Source organism: Pangasianodon hypophthalmus, chromosome 8 (assembly GCF_027358585.1).
Source record: "Pangasianodon hypophthalmus isolate fPanHyp1 chromosome 8, fPanHyp1.pri, whole genome shotgun sequence".
Taxonomy (NCBI): domain Eukaryota; kingdom Metazoa; phylum Chordata; class Actinopteri; order Siluriformes; family Pangasiidae; genus Pangasianodon; species Pangasianodon hypophthalmus.
Window position 1 is genome coordinate 30,082,902 of NC_069717.1, and position 17,500 is coordinate 30,100,401.

Here is a 17,500-nt window from a genome sequence, read left to right on the forward strand (position 1 = left end):
TTCCACACGTCACTCATAATCACGTGTGATTTTTCTGTAAGCGTCACCATGGAGTGTGTTTCAATGGCGTTAAACTCTCACACGTTCACCAGAATGACGTTCTCGGAGCTTCTCACGTCAAACGCTGGACCTGCTCCAGAGCGATGGTGCGATGAATAAAACCACGGCGGCGAGTTAAAGCAGAGAGAGAGAGAGAGAGAGAGAGGGAGAGAGAGAGAGAGAGGGAGAGAGAGAGAGAGAGGGAGAGAGAGAGAGGGAGAGAGAGGGAGAGAGAGCGCTCTGATGTTCAGAGCCTTACAGGAAATCAGAATCAGCATCGTGCCGGTGATGAGCTGTATAAAACGCGCTAAAATAGCGTTTTGCGCTGCATTGTGTGCTCCTGATTCATCCCTCAGCCTTCAAAGCAGCTTTAATCTCCTCTGCACCTTCTGTTCTTCTCCTCGCACGCAGTCATCAAAGCTGCTGAACTTCATTAACATCCTGATAACGAACCCTGCCCTCGCGCTCGCAGGTGATCGGTCGCCGGTGGGCGTGGCCTGGCCAGAGTGTTCTATTAGCTCTGAGGAGAAACAGTAGTAGCTATACTGTATATCACTTCTAAAGCTAACGAGTTAAACACCACGAGATCGCGCACTGATCAGTCTGAAAACCGTGTGCCATTTACGCGTTACGCGCTCGGCCTCGGTTAGCAAAGCGAGCTAGCTGCACTAGCTACATACACTCACCAGACACAACAACCATCTCTGCGACTTCCTTCCAGCTTTATTGTTCTTCCTGACGTCTCTGTACACGTTTAATCTGACACGAGAAGATGAAACCAAGTTCTCCTTCTGTTTCTGCAGGAACTAACTGCAGCGGGGAACCGAAGAAACGTCGCACCACACACACACACACACACACTCCGCAGGACTGAGCCGAGGACTCGTTCGAGACGATCGCTTGGATTCGTCGCTTCTTTACGGCTAGTTTGACGTGGAATTAGACGGAACACGTCGGTCTGAACGCTGCTGAAATCCTCGCAGTGAGTCGTGTACGTACGTAGAAAACGCTTCGCACTTCGTCGCTTGTTAGTGTGAAGGCAGGCTTGGAGCTGGTCTCTGGACCGCGATCGGCGCTTCCTCAGCGAGCGCAGGGAGAGAGTGTGTGTGTGTGTGTGTCCTGAAGCGTCCATGATGATAATACACTGATCATAAACACTGAGCTGTCACTCACACCAAACCTCAACTACTCATTATTACGCTTAAATCCAGGCTTCAGACAAACTGCGTAAACACTCTGCCTTTAATCCTCCTGCTCTACACTGAGGGTGTGTGTGTGTGTGTGTGTGTGTGTGTTAGAGAAACGCTTACTGCACCTTTAATTCTCATTAACACGCCATTTATCAACATAAACCCATTTTAATTCATTAATGAATAAATAAACACAGATGATTTACAGCAGTGTAAACACACACACACACACACACACACACACTACTGCAGAATCTCACGCGCATGTACTATTACCAGGTACAATTTCCGGTTTATAGTGAAGATTAAAATCAATCATCAGATATTTAACACACACACACACACACACACACACACACACACACACACACACACCGCTCTCTCTCACCTTTATCTGATGATTAGATGCTGCTGCTCAGCTCTGCTCCATCCACAGATCTCCATCTGAGAGAGTGTGTGTGCGTGTGTGTGTGTGTGTGTGTGATGATGATGATGTTGATGCTGATGATGAGAGCAGAGATGCGGAAGCTCCACACTGACCGCGGCTCCTGACCAATCACAGGCCTGGAAAGGGGCGGGGCTAGAGAGCGACACAGACCAATCAGATTGCTGATGCACCTGAAGCTTTAATTCACTTCCCTGTGATGAAGTTTTTCACCAGCAGGTGGCGCCAGAGAGAGAGAGAGAGAGAGAGAGAGAGAGAGAGAGAGAGAGAGAGAGAGAGAGAGAGAGAGAGAGAGAGAGAGAGAGAGAGAGAGATTCCGGGAGGGGGGGGGGGGTTGGGGGGTTGGGACTAAGCACAAAAAATATTCATTTAAACTGTGATTGATTTAATTCATTAATTTCCATTTTCATTTATTTTTCCTTCTTTTTCACAATAAAATAATAATAATAATAATAATAATAATAATAATAATGTGTTTTCATATATTTAAATGCTGATTAATACTTTATCTGATTATATTTAAATAAACACAATAATTTTTATATAATTTCATAGAGATTTTTAAAGAGTAAATATATAATTTTTATCAGTTTTTAATCCATTTACAGACTGTAGGGATTAGATTTATATATTACAGTTATATATATAAATATATAAATATATATTAAACATCATGTAATAATTATTCTATATTTTTATATTTATATTTTATATTATTTAATTTTATATTAATACTCTATGTGAATGTTTTTTGTGTAACAACAGAATAATTTTAATTTTAATTCCCTACCATCTGCCAAACTACAATAAAAACAATAATATAATATAATATAATATAATATAATATAATATAATATAATATAATATAATAATAAATAATAATACTACAATAGATTAAATGTTTATATTTTACTTGGTGATAGTCTATGATTTTTTTTTTACTTAAGACATTTATAATTTAATTACATTTAAGGAAAAATTCTAGATAGTGAAAATCAAAACACAAATAATAATAATAATAATAACAACACTAATAATAATAATAATAATAATAATAACAACAATAATAATAATAGCACTAATAACACTAATAATAATAATAATAATAATAATAATAGCACTAATAACACTAATAATAATAATAATAATAATAATAATAAGCACTGTGTGTAGATTTTATTTTATTGCTCTGTACAAACGCATTACAATCTGAAATAAAATCTGAAATGTTGCAACATTCGGATCTTTTCTGCCAAAATGCCGCGTTCGGATCCGCTGAAGAACTTTACAGTCACACAGCAGCGTCGCGGCGTCGCGCTTAAATAACACAAACATTTTACAAAAATAACAACTCGTGCTCTACAGCCGCGCTCGCTTTACACACCGCACCAGAACCAGAGTTACACTTCAACTTAAAAAAAGCAAATCCAAAAATTCTTTACAAAAAAACAGAAAACAAAATAATAACAATAACAACAATAACAACAATAATAAACGTGTTGCTACAGTTTGAAGGATGAAATGTGAAATAAATAAAACTTCAAATACATTTTTTTCAAACTTTTCTCTTCCTGCTTCAAATTCGCTGTATTGCGTCACACATCAGGGAGGCTCTGGGTCAGCAAGGGGCGGAGCTTAAGCTACATTCAATCAGCCAATCACAACCTTGGTCTTATGACATCATCATTACAGCTTAGCATAATGTACTGAGTTTAATTACACAATATAGTAGTTTACCGTACGTAACTTTAGCTAGCAGGCTAGTCAGCATGGCTCCTGGTTTTAATTACACAATAAACTAGCTAACTAGAATTACTAACTAACTAACTAACTGATGTAGCTAAATTATTATACTGTGTAGCTAAAAGCTGTATTTAACGCTAAGCAGTAAACGACACAGAGATGAAAAACTTCAAAGGAAGAACGTGATGTCACATGCTCACATCTTAAGCTCCGCCCTCTGTGTTTTTACAGACTTGTGATGAACAGACTTGTTCGGATACGTATACATATTTTTTTCGAAAGTGAGGGAACTTTGAAGGGAAGGAATCGAGTCTGAAGAATCAGAATGGTATTATGATGATAATTATCGTTGCTCATGTTAAATAGCGCAATATTTATATCTTTATATTTATATATAAATGGTGTAACAGGTTATCGGGACACGCCCACTGCCGCCATCTTTCCCCTGAATTTCCTAAAAAAATAAAAATGAAGCAAATGAGGAGTGGTGTTTATGTTTCTGCGAGGAGAGAACACACGCTCCGCTTTACAAAAATAAATATCGTTCATCCGCACGTCAGTCCGTCACGTTTCTTCACTTTCATACGTTTACGCTCGGCGTCTGTTCTTTCACTCCGTCCTCCTCCACCTCTATCAGCACCGTCTCCACCTGGTTCTCCACGATCACTCCATCCTGCAGAACCACCGGCTGCGCCATCACCCCGTCCTGAAGCTCCACTCGTCCTTCCACCATCACCCCGTCCTGCAGCTCCAGTTGTTCCTCTATCATCACTCCATCCTGCAGAACCACCGGCTGCTCGAGCACGCCGTCCTGCAGCTCCACTCGTCCTTCCATCACCACTCCGTCCTGCAGAATCACCTGCTGCTCCATCACTCCGTCCTGCAGTACCACCTGCCCCTCCACCATCACTCCGTCTCGCAGCTCCATCTGTCCCTCCATGATCACTCGCTCCTCCACCATCACTCCGTCCTGCAGCTCCACTCGTCCCTCGATCACCGCGCCCTGCAGCTCCACCTGTCCTTTCATCACTCCGTCCTGCAGCTCCACCTGTTCCTCCATCATCACGCCGTCCTCCAGCTCCACTCGTTCCTCCACCATCGCTCCGTCCTCCTCGTGGATGGCGTGCTGCTGCTGCAGGTGAGCCGTGAGGTCTCGGGCGTGAGTGAACCACTGATCACACAGCGTGCAGTGATTGGGTTTGTCTCCTGTGTGGATCACCAGGTGATCTTTAAACTGATCCCAGCTGTTGAACACCTCACCACACACCTGAGGAGCAGAACACACACTCAGACAACACCAACAGTACAGCGGGGTCACACTTCTCCCCCGACCTTCTCACTGTTTTAGGTCTGAGCTGAGAATTTTCATTTTATTTCCTTCAACAATGTGGAACAGTTTATATTTAAAACACTCTGCTTCCTCCACTGGGTGAATTTACGGCTCTTGTACGTAATAACTCTGAGTTACAGCCGTACTGAAAGCTGTTTCTGCGATATTTTATTGTATATTATTATATATTTTTTATATTTCTGTTCGATTTAATTATTTATTTTCAGGTATTTTGGTTTTTTTTAATGTGTTACCTGTCGTTGTGTCTTTAATTGTTGTATTTTTGCTGCCTTCTTGGTCAGTCTTTTAAAGCAAATTTTATCTCAATATGTTAAATAAAGGTTACAAACAAATCCATCGATAGAAGCCACAACATCAGCTGGAGGACAATCCAGAGGAAAAGTCTGAGCAGTAGAGTAGCTGTAGCTCTGAGGCGAGCTCCTGCGTTCTCTTATTCCAGCGTTTCCACCCTGATGGAGGCCGCAGTGAAGAACGCTTCTGTAATGGGGGTTAGCGAGTCGTTCTAACAGTCTGAGGTTCAGCTGCGCTGGTGACGCACGAGTCCAGGAGCAGGATTTACCCGCGTCAGGACTCCAGGAGCCCGAGCCCTAACTCTAACCCTAACCCAAGCTACAGGATCATCCTGAACAAGATGTGCCGTGAGACGACTCTATTCACTTCTGCACTTACTGCAAGTGTGGCTCTGGAGAAACCAGGCTTTAAAAAAGAACTACACTAGAATGTGAAATCTGAAACCCCACGAGCAATAACTGCCGAGCGGATCGTCCCAGCGGATCGTCCCAGCGGATCGTCCCAGCGCACTTCACTCGCTCCGTTAGCTTTTATTTTTCTGTTTGGGTGAAACAGTGCTCTACAGAACCACCTGCAGGACGGAGGAAACGTTCACCTCACAGACCCTGAGGAACAGGGCGCATACACACACAGGGTGTCCCAAAACTCTCCATACACGGAGTAATTTACACTTTTTAGCAAAATGGAATTATTTACACGACTGTCATTTGTTAGTAAACACACACCGAGTCTCTCCCTCACATGAACACACCTGTGTAACTTTCCCTCACATGATGAACTCGTGTGAACACACCTGCACCTCAAATGCGTTCCTTTAAACGATCTCTGCGCTGCATCTTTAAAGGCATTTTTAAAATATAATATTATATATATATATATATATATACACACACACACACAGTCCTGTGCAAAAGTCTTGGCACTCTTTTTTTTTTTTTTAGTACAAACTTTGTTATAGTTGTTTATTTTCTGACTTCTACATTATTGATTCAGTACAAAAACATTTTAGATTCCAAACATTAGTTTTTCAGCACAAAATGAAACGTTACAGAAAAATGTTTGTATGTCAGTAAAGAAAGCAGCAGATTCCATAAGAGACACTTTTCAGATAAAAACATAATGAAGGCTGCTGGGTTTCGCTGCAGAAATAAGAAGCGAGTCGACAGTCAAAGTCTCCAGAAGAACTGTGGCTGCTTCTGCAAGATGCTCAGTAACACTTCCAGCTCATTTCCTTATAAAACTGCACACACTGCACCTCAGATACTGCTTTATTTATTTAAAGTGAAGGATCGTCACATTAAATACTGACTTTGTTTCCTTTATTACTGTTTACTGCTCTTTATAGGATTTTTTAATGTAGAAACATTTAATTTCATTATTTTTTGAAGGCGTCTTTACTCTACAGCATTTTGAGCCTAAGACTTTTACACAGAACTGTACATGAGCTCAAGAACCTGAATGCTGACATTTGGACATTCTTCTTAAAGTTTGGCTTAGTTTAAGAGGCCTTGTACTAAACACACACACACACACACACACACACACACACACACACACACAGCACAGGTCAGTGCTTCATCACACTGAGGGCTGGAGGCTATAATCAGGGGCAGGATGAAGTTGGTTCTCCTGGACTGTTTTTGCTACCTAGACGTTTTTTGGGCCAAATTTCTGTCCCCTTTAATCTCACAGTGTCACGTTTTACTCCTGATTTTACCCCCTGAGTAAAGCTGGGTTTTATTATTCAGTGACAGGCGTAAAGGCAGTGCTTTAGCCCTGACTCCATCCCACCTGACATTCGTAGAGTTTTTTCCGGCCTTTCTTCGCTCCGGCGCCGTTCTGGCAGGCCGACATGTGGCACTTCAGCGTGCTGTTCCTGGCGAACCGTTCGTGGCAATCGGGACATTCGAAAGGTTTCTCACCTGCACACACAGCAGAGAGGAGAATGCAGGAAAGAGCAGTTCTGTAACTGAAACACTATAAATATCACACACGCCGTGTAAACGTTACGGTTTAGGACACGGCCGCACTGGCGCTTTGATCGCGTCCCAAACCTTAAACTGGATATAGATTTTTTTGAGTGAGGACGTAGCAAGTGTGCGTTCCAGACGTGGCGTAATGCGAGCGCGCTTCGTACCCGTGTGTTTCCGTAAGTGCTCTTTGAAGTGACCGAAGTGGTCGAACTCCTTACTGCAGTACACACACATGTGCACTTTCTTCTTCAGCTTCTTGTTCAGCTCCTCGGCGTCGTAGTGACACGTGGTGACGTGCTGTTTGAGCGCCCCCTCCCGAGCGTACGTCTTCCCGCAGTGTTTACACACGAACGGCTTCTCCGAGCTCGCCGTGTGCGTCTTCATGTGCTGCTTTAGGTGGTAGAAGAGCTTAAAGCACCGATCGCATTTATCACAGCGGAACATGTTGTCGGAGATCTGCACCTCCACCACCTCGATCCCCTCCAGCGTTTTGGTGGCCATCACCGCCTCCTCCTGCAGATCCCCCGCCTCCTCTTTAGCCTTCTTCACGTTCGGCGCCCCCTGCTGGTATTTACTGGTGATGTCGGCGAGCAGCGCGAGGGCGGAGTCGTCCGTTTCCCTGCCCCCGTCCGTCACCTCCTCCTCCATCACGCACTCCTGCACGATGGCCTCTTCCCCGACCTCCACCTCGATCTCCACCCGCTCTGACTCCGCCTCCGCCTCCGCCGACGGCAGGGTTTCCGTGATCACGTTCGACGTCTCTGCGATTTTTCTCTTCTTCGCTTTGGTTTTATCAGAGAGGGGCTGAGGCTCAGACTTCAGCGTGCTGTTCCTCTCCTCACTCTTCACTCTGACGAAATAAAAAACAACCCCAGGTTTACAGGGAGCAAGAAATAAAGAATTAAAGTTATTTTATTCCTAGAAATAACAGATTTAGGAAAGAATATGACGCTCGCTCCCTCTGGAGACCCCTGAGGAGCGACGAGTCTCGGCGTGATGTAAGTGTCGAACCTGTTGTTCAGAGCTTTAATGGCTTCCTGCATCTGCAGATACTCAGCTGCTCTCCACACGTCCATCACCTCCTCCTGTCCTCTCAGAGCGAGCGTGGCCGTGTAGGTGAACTCCATCAGGTGACGAAACGCACTGTTACTCACTCCTACACACACACACACACACACACACACACACAGCGCTCTGGTGACCCAAAGTGTCTGTTTAATCAGAAATGTTCATCACATGAGCTTTTAATTACGTTTAATAATGTCTTGTTAATGGGGAGATCATGTGACCACTATCATGTTTTGGTGTTCCATCACAGATGTATTGTGGGAAATCGGTGAGAATGTGTATGTGTATGTGTGTATGTGTATGTGTGTATGTGTGTGTGTGTGTGTGTATGTGTGTGTGTTGTACCCTCAATCTCCACCAGCGGTTCTTGAGTGAAGTCCTGGAAGAACTTATGGAAGAACTGACTGCAGGCGGCCAGCACGGCTTTATGGGCTCGAAACTGATGACCTGCAGCGCGCGCACACACACACACACACACACACACACACACACACACACATCACGTTCTGTTCTGTTCTGTTCACGATGATGGAGATGGAGGTTCTGTTCTGAGGCGTGCGTTCTCACCGTCGACGATCAGCGTGATGTCTGTGAACTGGTCGAGCTGTCTCTGTTCGTTCAGTTTATCCAGCATGACTTTATAATGAGCCGGAAACTCGTGCTCATGTTCTCCCACTCCTCCATCATCAGACATGGTGGAGAGCTTATTATCCTGGAAAAGGGTGCAGGGTGGAGAGAAAGGTGAGGGGTGGAGAACATGAGGACAGAAAATAGGATGTAGATAGTAAGGATAAACATATATAACGTTGAAAAGTTGTGTCTGATTTGACCTTTATAGCTCAATCAGATAGAATCTGATGAAATAAGTGTGTAGGTAACTAGGGTGTAGACAAGTGTAAGATGTAGGTAGTTAAAGTATAGACAACAAGGGTGTAGGTAACTAGGATGTAAGATTCAGATAATTAGGGTGTAAACAGTAAGGGTGTAGGTAATTAGGGTGTAAACAGTAAGGGTGTAGGTAATTAGGGTGTAAACAGTAAGGGTGTAAACAATTAGGATGTAGGTAATTAGGGTGTAGACAATAAGGGTGTAGATCATTTATTTTCTCAAACTTAAGCCCAGAATTGACTCCTAGTGCACTACATGAGGCCTTTACAGGGCACACAGACCTGAATCCCAAATCCATCCCTATTGGCAATGTAGTGCACTACCTAGTGCGGAGAAAGCATTATCTCACACCCTATGTAGTGCACTTACACACGCAATAAGGATCCATTTGGGATTTAGCCTCAGCTAGCTAGCAGAGAGAAACAGGAAGCTGCGACTTTACGCACAAATTACACTTTATAAAATCTCTAAACCCCTACAGTCCTGACTTTACAGCAAAAATAAAGTGTTTTAACGATAAAACAGCCTAAAAAACCACATCCTGCTCCGTAAACAACTCCGAAATGTCCGCTTCCAAGCTCGGCCTCTAGCAAAGTGAAGCCAAATTCGCCATTTGTTATTCGACTCACTGTTGTTACGTCATCAAATCGCGCATTAAAATGCACAAATCCGGCTAATTTTTTTCATCGAGTGAAGCGCAGGAAGCCACCGCGGCGTCGTGGCTCGTGTGTACTCACCCTGGGTGCCACAGGATGTAAAGTTTTATGGAGTTATTTTAATAATCGTGTCCCGCTCCGTGCTTCACAACGTCGTGCTTCGCAGAGAGAAAAAAAGAGGGCGGGCGCTTTTCCGCTCAGGACTTCACTTCCCACAATGCCCCGCGACGCGCTACGCCAAATCAGGCGCGAGGTAGATGGCGCGCGAGAGCCACATTTTCCCGCCATGAGCTTTTCCTGTCAGTGGTGAAGTGTGCAGTAAAATTTCCAAAATGGAGGAATAATGACATTTTTACTGTCACTAACTTAAAAATAACATTTAATTTGTCTTTTAAAAAGTGTGGATTTCTCATATTTCACAATTCCTGCAACCTTTAAGTGTTTGAATTGTTTAAAACTTTAATTTTTAAACCTTACATGTAAAAGTGAGCACATTTTCACAAATAATGGACACTAATGTAAAAATAATTTTCCCTTTAGCCTATTCTTGTGTTAATTGGAATAATTAGGAATCTTCACTGTGGTTAAATTCTATACTTTAAATATACGTAGACATGTTTTTCCATTTCCGCGATCTAATCTGTGTGACAGGAGTGCGCTTAAACATAAAGATAATGAAACAGTTGTTATTAATTGCTATAAGTGACATTTCATAGTCTTGTTCCTTTATTAAAAGAGGCCTTAGTGTACTACAAATCTGCGAAAAACCTTGTCTTAACACATAAAGCATTATGATGTACAGTATTAACACAATATGTTTCATAAACACCTGCTCCGCTAATTAGCATTAGCGTAGGGATAGTTTTACCTAATTAGCACGAAACAGCTCTGGTGTATTGTACCTTAAACTAACGCTTCTCAAATTTATGCTAAAATTTTAGCACATTATGTGAAGGAGAAACCTTTGTTTGGTGGATGTAAACTTTATGTTCAGAGGTTTTCGTGATGAGTTACTAGGTGCGGTGTGGAGATTACAGATCTGCAGATATGGTATCGAGTATTAATCTCAGTTTGTGCTTCAGGTCACCGTGTCTCCGGTGAGAGAATCGTTAACAGGTGAAGTTTACAGTCAGGGTAAGACCTCATTTTCTGGCCTGAACTCTGTCACCTGCAGCTTCTGTTACATAATAAACCTACTGCAACTCGGCAACCTTCATCCATTTCCACCGAACTGTAGGTCACATGGCTTAAAGAGTGACTTGTTCATAAAATCAGATCCACTCCATCGGTTCCCACATGAGAATGAATAGCTGGAGATTAAACCCTGGACCGTGGTTCTTGCTAACACGCTAACACACATCACTTTATCTCATGTTTGTTACTGTGTTTTGTTTGAAATAAATGACTAAGACCTCTCGATGATCCTGTTCAGGTTACGGTGTCGTCTTTAATTCATACACTAATAACTAATTATCAAAATAGCTAGCTCTTTAGCTATCATTTATATCATTTCTATTTTTATTTTCTTTGTAAGCTAAAAAGATTTTAGGACATAATTACAAATTTTACTCATTTAGTCATTTTATTTATATATTTTTCTACTTAGATTATATTAGCACATTATTTATACACTGTTATATTAACTGTTATATTTTTCTATTTTACTTTATTTTATGCTAATAACATTAACTACCAAGCTAGCTAGCTATTTAACTATCATTTAGCAAGTTTCTATATTTATTTTAAAGTACAACTAAAAAGATTCTGTCATTTCAGCACATAGTTCACTTTTTATTTACGTAATTTTCTCTACTTATATTTTACTAGCACTTTACTGTTTTTAAAATGTCTTCACTGTTGTTGTATTTTCTAATTTGCTTCATTTCATGCTAATAACATTAGCTAATGAACTGTAGGTAGTTAACTACAAAGCTAGCTAGCTATTTAGCTATCATTTGCTAGTTGTTAATTTTAGGTTTTATGATATTTATATATTTGAACACTTATTTTTACACTGTTGTAATACTTGTTGTATTTTTAATTTGCTTGTAATTTACAGTAACTGGTTTTGGAATTTGCTGTAGCTAGCTAAAATGGCTGAACGATTAATGTTTGGAATTATTTGGACACTTGTTCACTTGTCTGTTAACTATCTTTTGATAAGCTAGTGCTTCGACTCACTTTCTAGTAAGAACAACAGCTAGACATTTCAGTAATATACAGTAATTGCGTTTTAATACAGTGTGATATAGATGATGATGATTATGATAAGATTATAAACAAACAGATATAATGTGGTTTAAAATCTGATAAGGTGACAGAGAGCTCTTTGTTCCGTGATGTTTAATAAAGTGCTGTTATCAGTCACGCTGACGGCGAACGTCACCACACACTCCAAAGTCTAACTGCAAACAAATCTACAGACAAGTCAGAGCGTTCAAAACTACAAGCTGCACCTTCACTACTGTACACACGTAATGTTATATACTGTTCTATTAAAGATTAAAGGCATTACAGTAAATAATGTGTTGTTATTTATCACAATACTGAAATCACACAAAGCCACAATCTGCACAAATCTCTGCTAATAAGTCACTAAAGGTGTTAAAATGAGATGTGAGCAATCTCAGACCTGATTAAAGAGCTTCAACTTGGATTAATACATCGAAGAGTTCTACACAGAATCTTTCAAGGCACACACACACACACACACACACACTCTGTTACTGTGGACATCAGGAGCAGGAGGCCTGGATAATCAGGACTGATTGAATTTTTGAGATAAGGCTTCTTCCAAAGAGCCAAACCTTTAAAGAGTAAAATTTATAATGCATCTCTAAAAGCAAAAATTAGAGCCTAATACTTTTATAAAACAAAAAATCTTTAAAATGAAAAATTCTTGCATAGTCATGAAACTGAAAATGCTAGTTTGTTTTTGCACGTCTGGTTCGACTCTGCGATAAGCGAGGATGATGTGTCCTGATGTGGTTTAACCCTTAGGGTTCTTCTGTTGTGCTTCTGAGGAACCATGAAAGGTACCATGTAGAACCCTGTCAGAAAGGGTTTGTTTTTGTAAGCGTGTGTGGGAATGTTTTTGTGTTTTGTTAATCATTTCCCTCCTGTAAAGTTAAAGTCTGAGTCCACTCTCAGGACAGGAACCAGAAAGTTTCAGCGCAGCAGGAAAAGTGCTGACTCGGCACCGAAAAGTGCAGTGAAGCAGAAAAACACACAAAAACCGGCAGGACGAGATCAACGGTTCAGGGTTATTACAGAATAAATCAACAACTCCCAGCAGACATGTTCACAGCAATGATGAGTTATGCAGAGTTAGAGAGATAATAAGAGAAAATGATCTGCTGGCTTGTTATGTGGGATTTTGTTACGCTGCTGATGAATAAAGTTGGAGCTCAGTCTGACGTCTTTAACAACATTTTTGAAAACAACAAACACTAGAAATATGGAACTGTGACCATTTAACAGCAGCCAGTGTGCAAGTTTGGATTGACAGTACGTTTAAAATTCCTGAAACATGTCGAAATGTGTGTTTATGTGATCCTCTGTGAGATATGGGAGGGGAAGTGGGCGGAGCTTGTGGAGAACTTTGTCCTAGTTCTGAAAAACAAGTGGGGTATAAATAGGACGAGGTTGAGGCGTGTTTTTATTGATCTCAGACGACTGGAGAGAAAATCTGCACTGACCGAAGACTTCTGGAGAAAAAAACAACACGTAAGACTGGATACTGTTCTTTTACTCATTTTAAACCTTTTCTTATATTTATTATAAAATAAACAGTGTGTAGGTATTAATAATTAACATCAGAGGTATTCTAGTGTTAATGTTGTTGTGTTAATGGTGTTGAGTGTTAAATCACTGGAACAGCTGTATAAATAATATTTACTTAATAATTCATCTGTTTTTATGTATTATATAACCTGAGAATAACAGTGTGGATGAAAAATAAATTTAAATACATATTTTTTTATTTTCTTGCATCTAAAATATATGTGAAATATACATCATACCAAATATCATCATTACCATGTATTTTTTTTGTAAAGCATGTAGTGTGCAATAATAATAATAATAATAATAATAATAATAATAATAATATTCTTATTTATTCAACAACAAGCTGAAATTAAATCTGATTTTTTTTTTTTCACCTCGTTAACTCGTGTCTTTATTCAGGTTCACTAAAGTGCAGAGCTTTTTTTATTACGCCACTTTAGAATTGTGGGTGGGACAGAAAAATAATAACCAATCATTTAATGTCATGTTGTACCTCCCCTCCCCGAGCCGCTCATGAGTACAAACATCGTCCTCGGATTCGAGTCACCATCTGCGTCACCTCTAACGTAAATACGAGCTCACTCCTGCGATGAAACTTTAGGTTTTCTCCCTCTAGCTCCGCCTCTTGTGTTAGCAGGTTTTCATCTGACTCCGCCTCCATGCTGATTTGGAGCTAAGCAGTCCTCCATATTGGACTTCGCGCTAGTGTCTCTTTGGAAATGCACATTTTTCACAATCCTGATGAATAAACCCAAAGTCCCGCCCACCCAAACATGCCGAACCTTTAACGATAGACCTGCGATTAAAGAAAAGTACTACATCCTGCTTACATCATCAATCAGCGCGCTCGTGCAGAAAACGGCTCTCATAAACACACATTCTGAGGTAATGAGATTGTTTCTGTCCATTAGCATGTTTCATTTACGTGTCTCCATCGCCGCTACTGTATCTGTAGCTGTTCCTCGACTTCGCTGTCCTCCTATTGGTGGATTTTAGACGAGCGCAGTAACTCACACTCTGAGAGTTTAATCACAAATTTCTCACACTGAGACAACTTCATGCATCACATTATGCGTTTTAAAACCGCGAGCTCGGCTAACATCCAAAGAATTTCTTTATGGTGAGTGAATTTTCTCGCAACATCGGCTCCAGAAATCATGCAGTGTAAAGCTGGCTGTAGGTACGGATCTACAGTATCCAGGCGAGACTTTAATAATTCCGTGTGTGTGTGTGTTGTAGACGGAGTGTGTGTTGGTGGGGAGGAGCGATGTGGAGGTCTCTCGGCCTCGCCCTGCTGGCCGCCCTGCTGGTGGGCTGTAGGGCTGAGAGTGAGACGGACGGAGCGAGATGTAAACCCGCGGCCGTGTGGAAGATCGGCGATGTGGAGCCGCTGAAGGACAGCCTGGGCCGAGTGACCGTGGTGGCCTTCCTCCAGGCCAGCTGATTGTTCTGCTTGTCGCAGGCAGCCAGGTCTCTCTCTCACACACACACACACACACTCACACATAGATGTCTCCACACATTAACAGTGCTATAATAAGTAAACGTGCCTCGTGTCCTCAACTCAGAGGTCAGATTGGGAAACGTGTTCTTGGCCTGGTGTCATGTTTACTGGTGTTGATTTCCCTGCAGACTGGACGAGCTGCGCCAGAAGCTGCAGGATGCAGGCTTCGTAAACATCACGTACATGGTGGTGAACAGCCAGGATGAAAACTCACTCCGTCTTCACAGTCTGCTGGAGAAGAAACTCTCAGATAACATTGCTCTGTACAAGCAGAACCCTGAAGATCCTGACGTGTGGAGCATAGCCAAGGTTGAGAAGGATGACTTCCAGATCTATGACAGGTTCGCTTCTCTTATTAGCCACTTATTTTAAGAAGCCTGAGGTTATGTTCCTGGAGCTCGTAGCTTCAGGTTTAGCATGGGATAAACTGCATGTTTAAATAAATCCCGATTGGACTGTTTTTAGATGTGGACATCTCACACATCACCTGTCTCTGCCGTATACGATCCTGAGCCAGCCGCATGTGGAGGACGCCATCAGAAACACCTACTGCACCGCCGTGTGTGGAGACTGCCAGCAGGAGGTAAACCGTCACTACACTCATCCACACACACTTCTGACTAACACACATGACAGCAGGAAACACAACTCCGAGGTGGATGGAGGATCCAGTTTATTTATCATTCATCTGTCCCATTTAAAGACACGCCCATCTGTCAGATTTAAAGACACGCCCATCTGTCCCTTTTCTGATGTTTGCAGTTTGGTTTATTAACTCAGTGTGTTTGAATTTCAGCACTCTGATGACCTGGAGGCATGTAACAGGACCAAGGAGGAGAAAACAGAGGAGGAAACACCAAAAACAGAAGAAGAGGATCACCATCATCATCACCACCATGGTGGTCATCACCATGGTGGTCATCACCACGGACATCATCACCACGGACATCATCACCATGGTGGTCATCACCATGGACATCATCACCATGGAGGTCATCACCATGGCCACCATCCCCATGGAGGTCATCACCATGGCCACCAACCCCATGATGGTGGAGAGAGGCATAGTCACAGTGGCTCAGACCACCAACATGGCCATGAGGGCCAAGTCATTGTAGGGCAGGTCCAAAGAGGCTCCGTAGATCTGGGCGAGGTTCAGAGGAGGCAGTTTGATTTGGGACAGGCCCATGTGGGGCAGATAGATTTGGGACAGGTCGGAATTAGACAGGTAGACCTGGAACATGTAGCTGATGATGTAGGGAACCAGCAGGTGATGCGGCATCCCTGAGCCTCCAGGTGAAAATTCCCATTCACGTGTCAGCAGGGGGCGCTCTCCGACCCCTCCAGCTGATGCTGACACTGACGGCGTCTGATTGGCCAGCATGTTAATGAGAGGCCAATCTGACGCTGCGATGAGCCGCTGGCCGCTCCCTGTCTCTGACACGGGCACACAGCGGACCAAAACAACATCAGGGAAACCTGACAGTGACGTCCCGCCCACTCTGGTGACTGACAGCCGGCTCAGCCAGTCTGAGCCTGACCTGCAGGGATAAGCCAATGAGAATGACAGGTGATATAAGCAGGGACAAGAACTTAGACTAATGACACACTGGCAACTTTTCTCAATCTGGAAGCATTAGATCATCAGCGCCCTCTGGTGGGCAAATCTGACCAGCTGGAGACCAGAATTCCATCCCACATTCCGATGTTGATCAGTTTGTGCTGTTAAGTGACAGTTTTAGGTATAATTACTATCGTTTAATACAACATCAATTAGCTGACATGCTAACTGAACTACATGTCAACTTGCAGATGGTCGCTAATTAGCAAGTTAGCCCTCTCTGGCCCACAATTTTATTAGCAACTAATAAAAATGATTAGCATCTCAAGCTGCGTCAGAAAGTTGCCAGTGTGTCGAGGTATCACCTGGACCCTGACAGGAACTCACCAACAAGTATTGACACCTCAGTCTGTCCCAGGAATGAACCATCACCTCTGACGCTAATGAGTGATCCTCAGTCCTCATCCTAAACACTAAACTAATAACGGTTCATTTTCCGCAGTTAAAAAAAAGGCGAATGCATGAGAAGCTGCTAGCGTAAATAATAACTAGCAAAAGCTACGCTTCTCTGTTTCTAACCCACAGTTTTCATCAATTCTACAAGATGTGAAGAGTTTAGGCTTGTTAACAGATTATAACTGGTGTATTACACCCCCCAACTGCCCCCCCCCCCCCTAACTGGGTTTGATGATGTCATATGTGTGACATCACACACAGGTGAGTTTCCCCACACAGATAGCTCGGTATATCCCATAAATAAGGTAACTTCCTGAATCCTTGTAGACGTTCTAATCCCGAGGTGTTGGTCCATGCTGGTGGCGATCTGAGCGGCCATGTTGGCGTGGTTCCTCCTCCGCCGCGACTCTCCGTGGCTTTAATGATGTCAGATGCAGAAACTACACAGTAGTGGCGTCTGCCTGATCCTCAGCCAATCAGAGAGAGCGAGGAACATCGCACAACATGACACACTGGAAATGTAGAAGATTTAGGAGTGTGTATTAG

General features: G+C 42.6%; 3 protein-coding genes across 9 annotated transcripts in view; 1 reads left to right on the forward strand and 2 right to left on the reverse strand.

Annotated features, from left to right (window-relative positions):
- The window catches only part of nim1ka (NIM1 serine/threonine protein kinase a), a 9,457-nt gene extending 7,717 nt beyond the window's left edge, over nucleotides 1–1,740 (reverse strand). Inside the window, exon 1 of the mRNA XM_034306395.2 lies at nucleotides 1,618–1,740. The gene's annotated coding sequence lies outside the window, so the exon portion shown is untranslated. The remainder of the gene's footprint in view (nucleotides 1–1,617) is intronic.
- A 1,102-nt stretch (nucleotides 1,741–2,842) lies between these two features.
- LOC113546083 (zinc finger protein 131) overlaps nucleotides 2,843–17,500 on the reverse strand; it is a 64,069-nt gene continuing 49,411 nt past the window's right edge. For 3 of the 4 annotated variants that reach the window (XM_034306544.2, XM_034306545.2, XM_053236503.1), the window contains 6 exons: nucleotides 8,668–8,812; nucleotides 8,446–8,547; nucleotides 8,044–8,188; nucleotides 7,197–7,882; nucleotides 6,851–6,981; nucleotides 2,843–4,684 (listed from right to left, as the gene is read on the reverse strand). In XM_034306544.2, coding sequence (XP_034162435.1) covers nucleotides 3,998–4,684; nucleotides 6,851–6,981; nucleotides 7,197–7,882; nucleotides 8,044–8,188; nucleotides 8,446–8,547; nucleotides 8,668–8,812 — 1,896 coding nt within the window. In that variant the 3' untranslated portion in view covers nucleotides 2,843–3,997. Of the gene's footprint in view, nucleotides 4,685–6,850; nucleotides 6,982–7,196; nucleotides 7,883–8,043; nucleotides 8,189–8,445; nucleotides 8,548–8,667; nucleotides 8,813–9,725; nucleotides 9,868–17,500 lie in introns of those variants that run through there. The other variant, XM_026945795.3, reaches the window with a different exon arrangement.
- The window catches only part of selenop (selenoprotein P), a 4,864-nt gene continuing 573 nt past the window's right edge, over nucleotides 13,210–17,500 (forward strand). The window contains exons 1-7 of one of the 4 annotated variants that reach the window (XM_053236506.1): nucleotides 13,210–13,370; nucleotides 14,673–14,903; nucleotides 15,066–15,278; nucleotides 15,403–15,520; nucleotides 15,734–15,840; nucleotides 15,871–15,929; nucleotides 15,960–17,500. The exon at nucleotides 15,960–17,500 is cut by the window's right edge and continues 573 nt beyond it. In XM_053236506.1, the coding sequence (XP_053092481.1) occupies nucleotides 14,701–14,903; nucleotides 15,066–15,278; nucleotides 15,403–15,520; nucleotides 15,734–15,840; nucleotides 15,871–15,929; nucleotides 15,960–16,498 (1,239 nt within the window). In that variant the 5' untranslated portion in view covers nucleotides 13,210–13,370; nucleotides 14,673–14,700 and the 3' untranslated portion in view covers nucleotides 16,499–17,500. Of the gene's footprint in view, nucleotides 13,371–14,672; nucleotides 14,904–15,065; nucleotides 15,279–15,402; nucleotides 15,521–15,733 lie in introns of all 4 variants that reach the window. The other 3 variants (XM_053236504.1, XM_053236505.1, XM_026945797.3) reach the window with 3 other exon arrangements.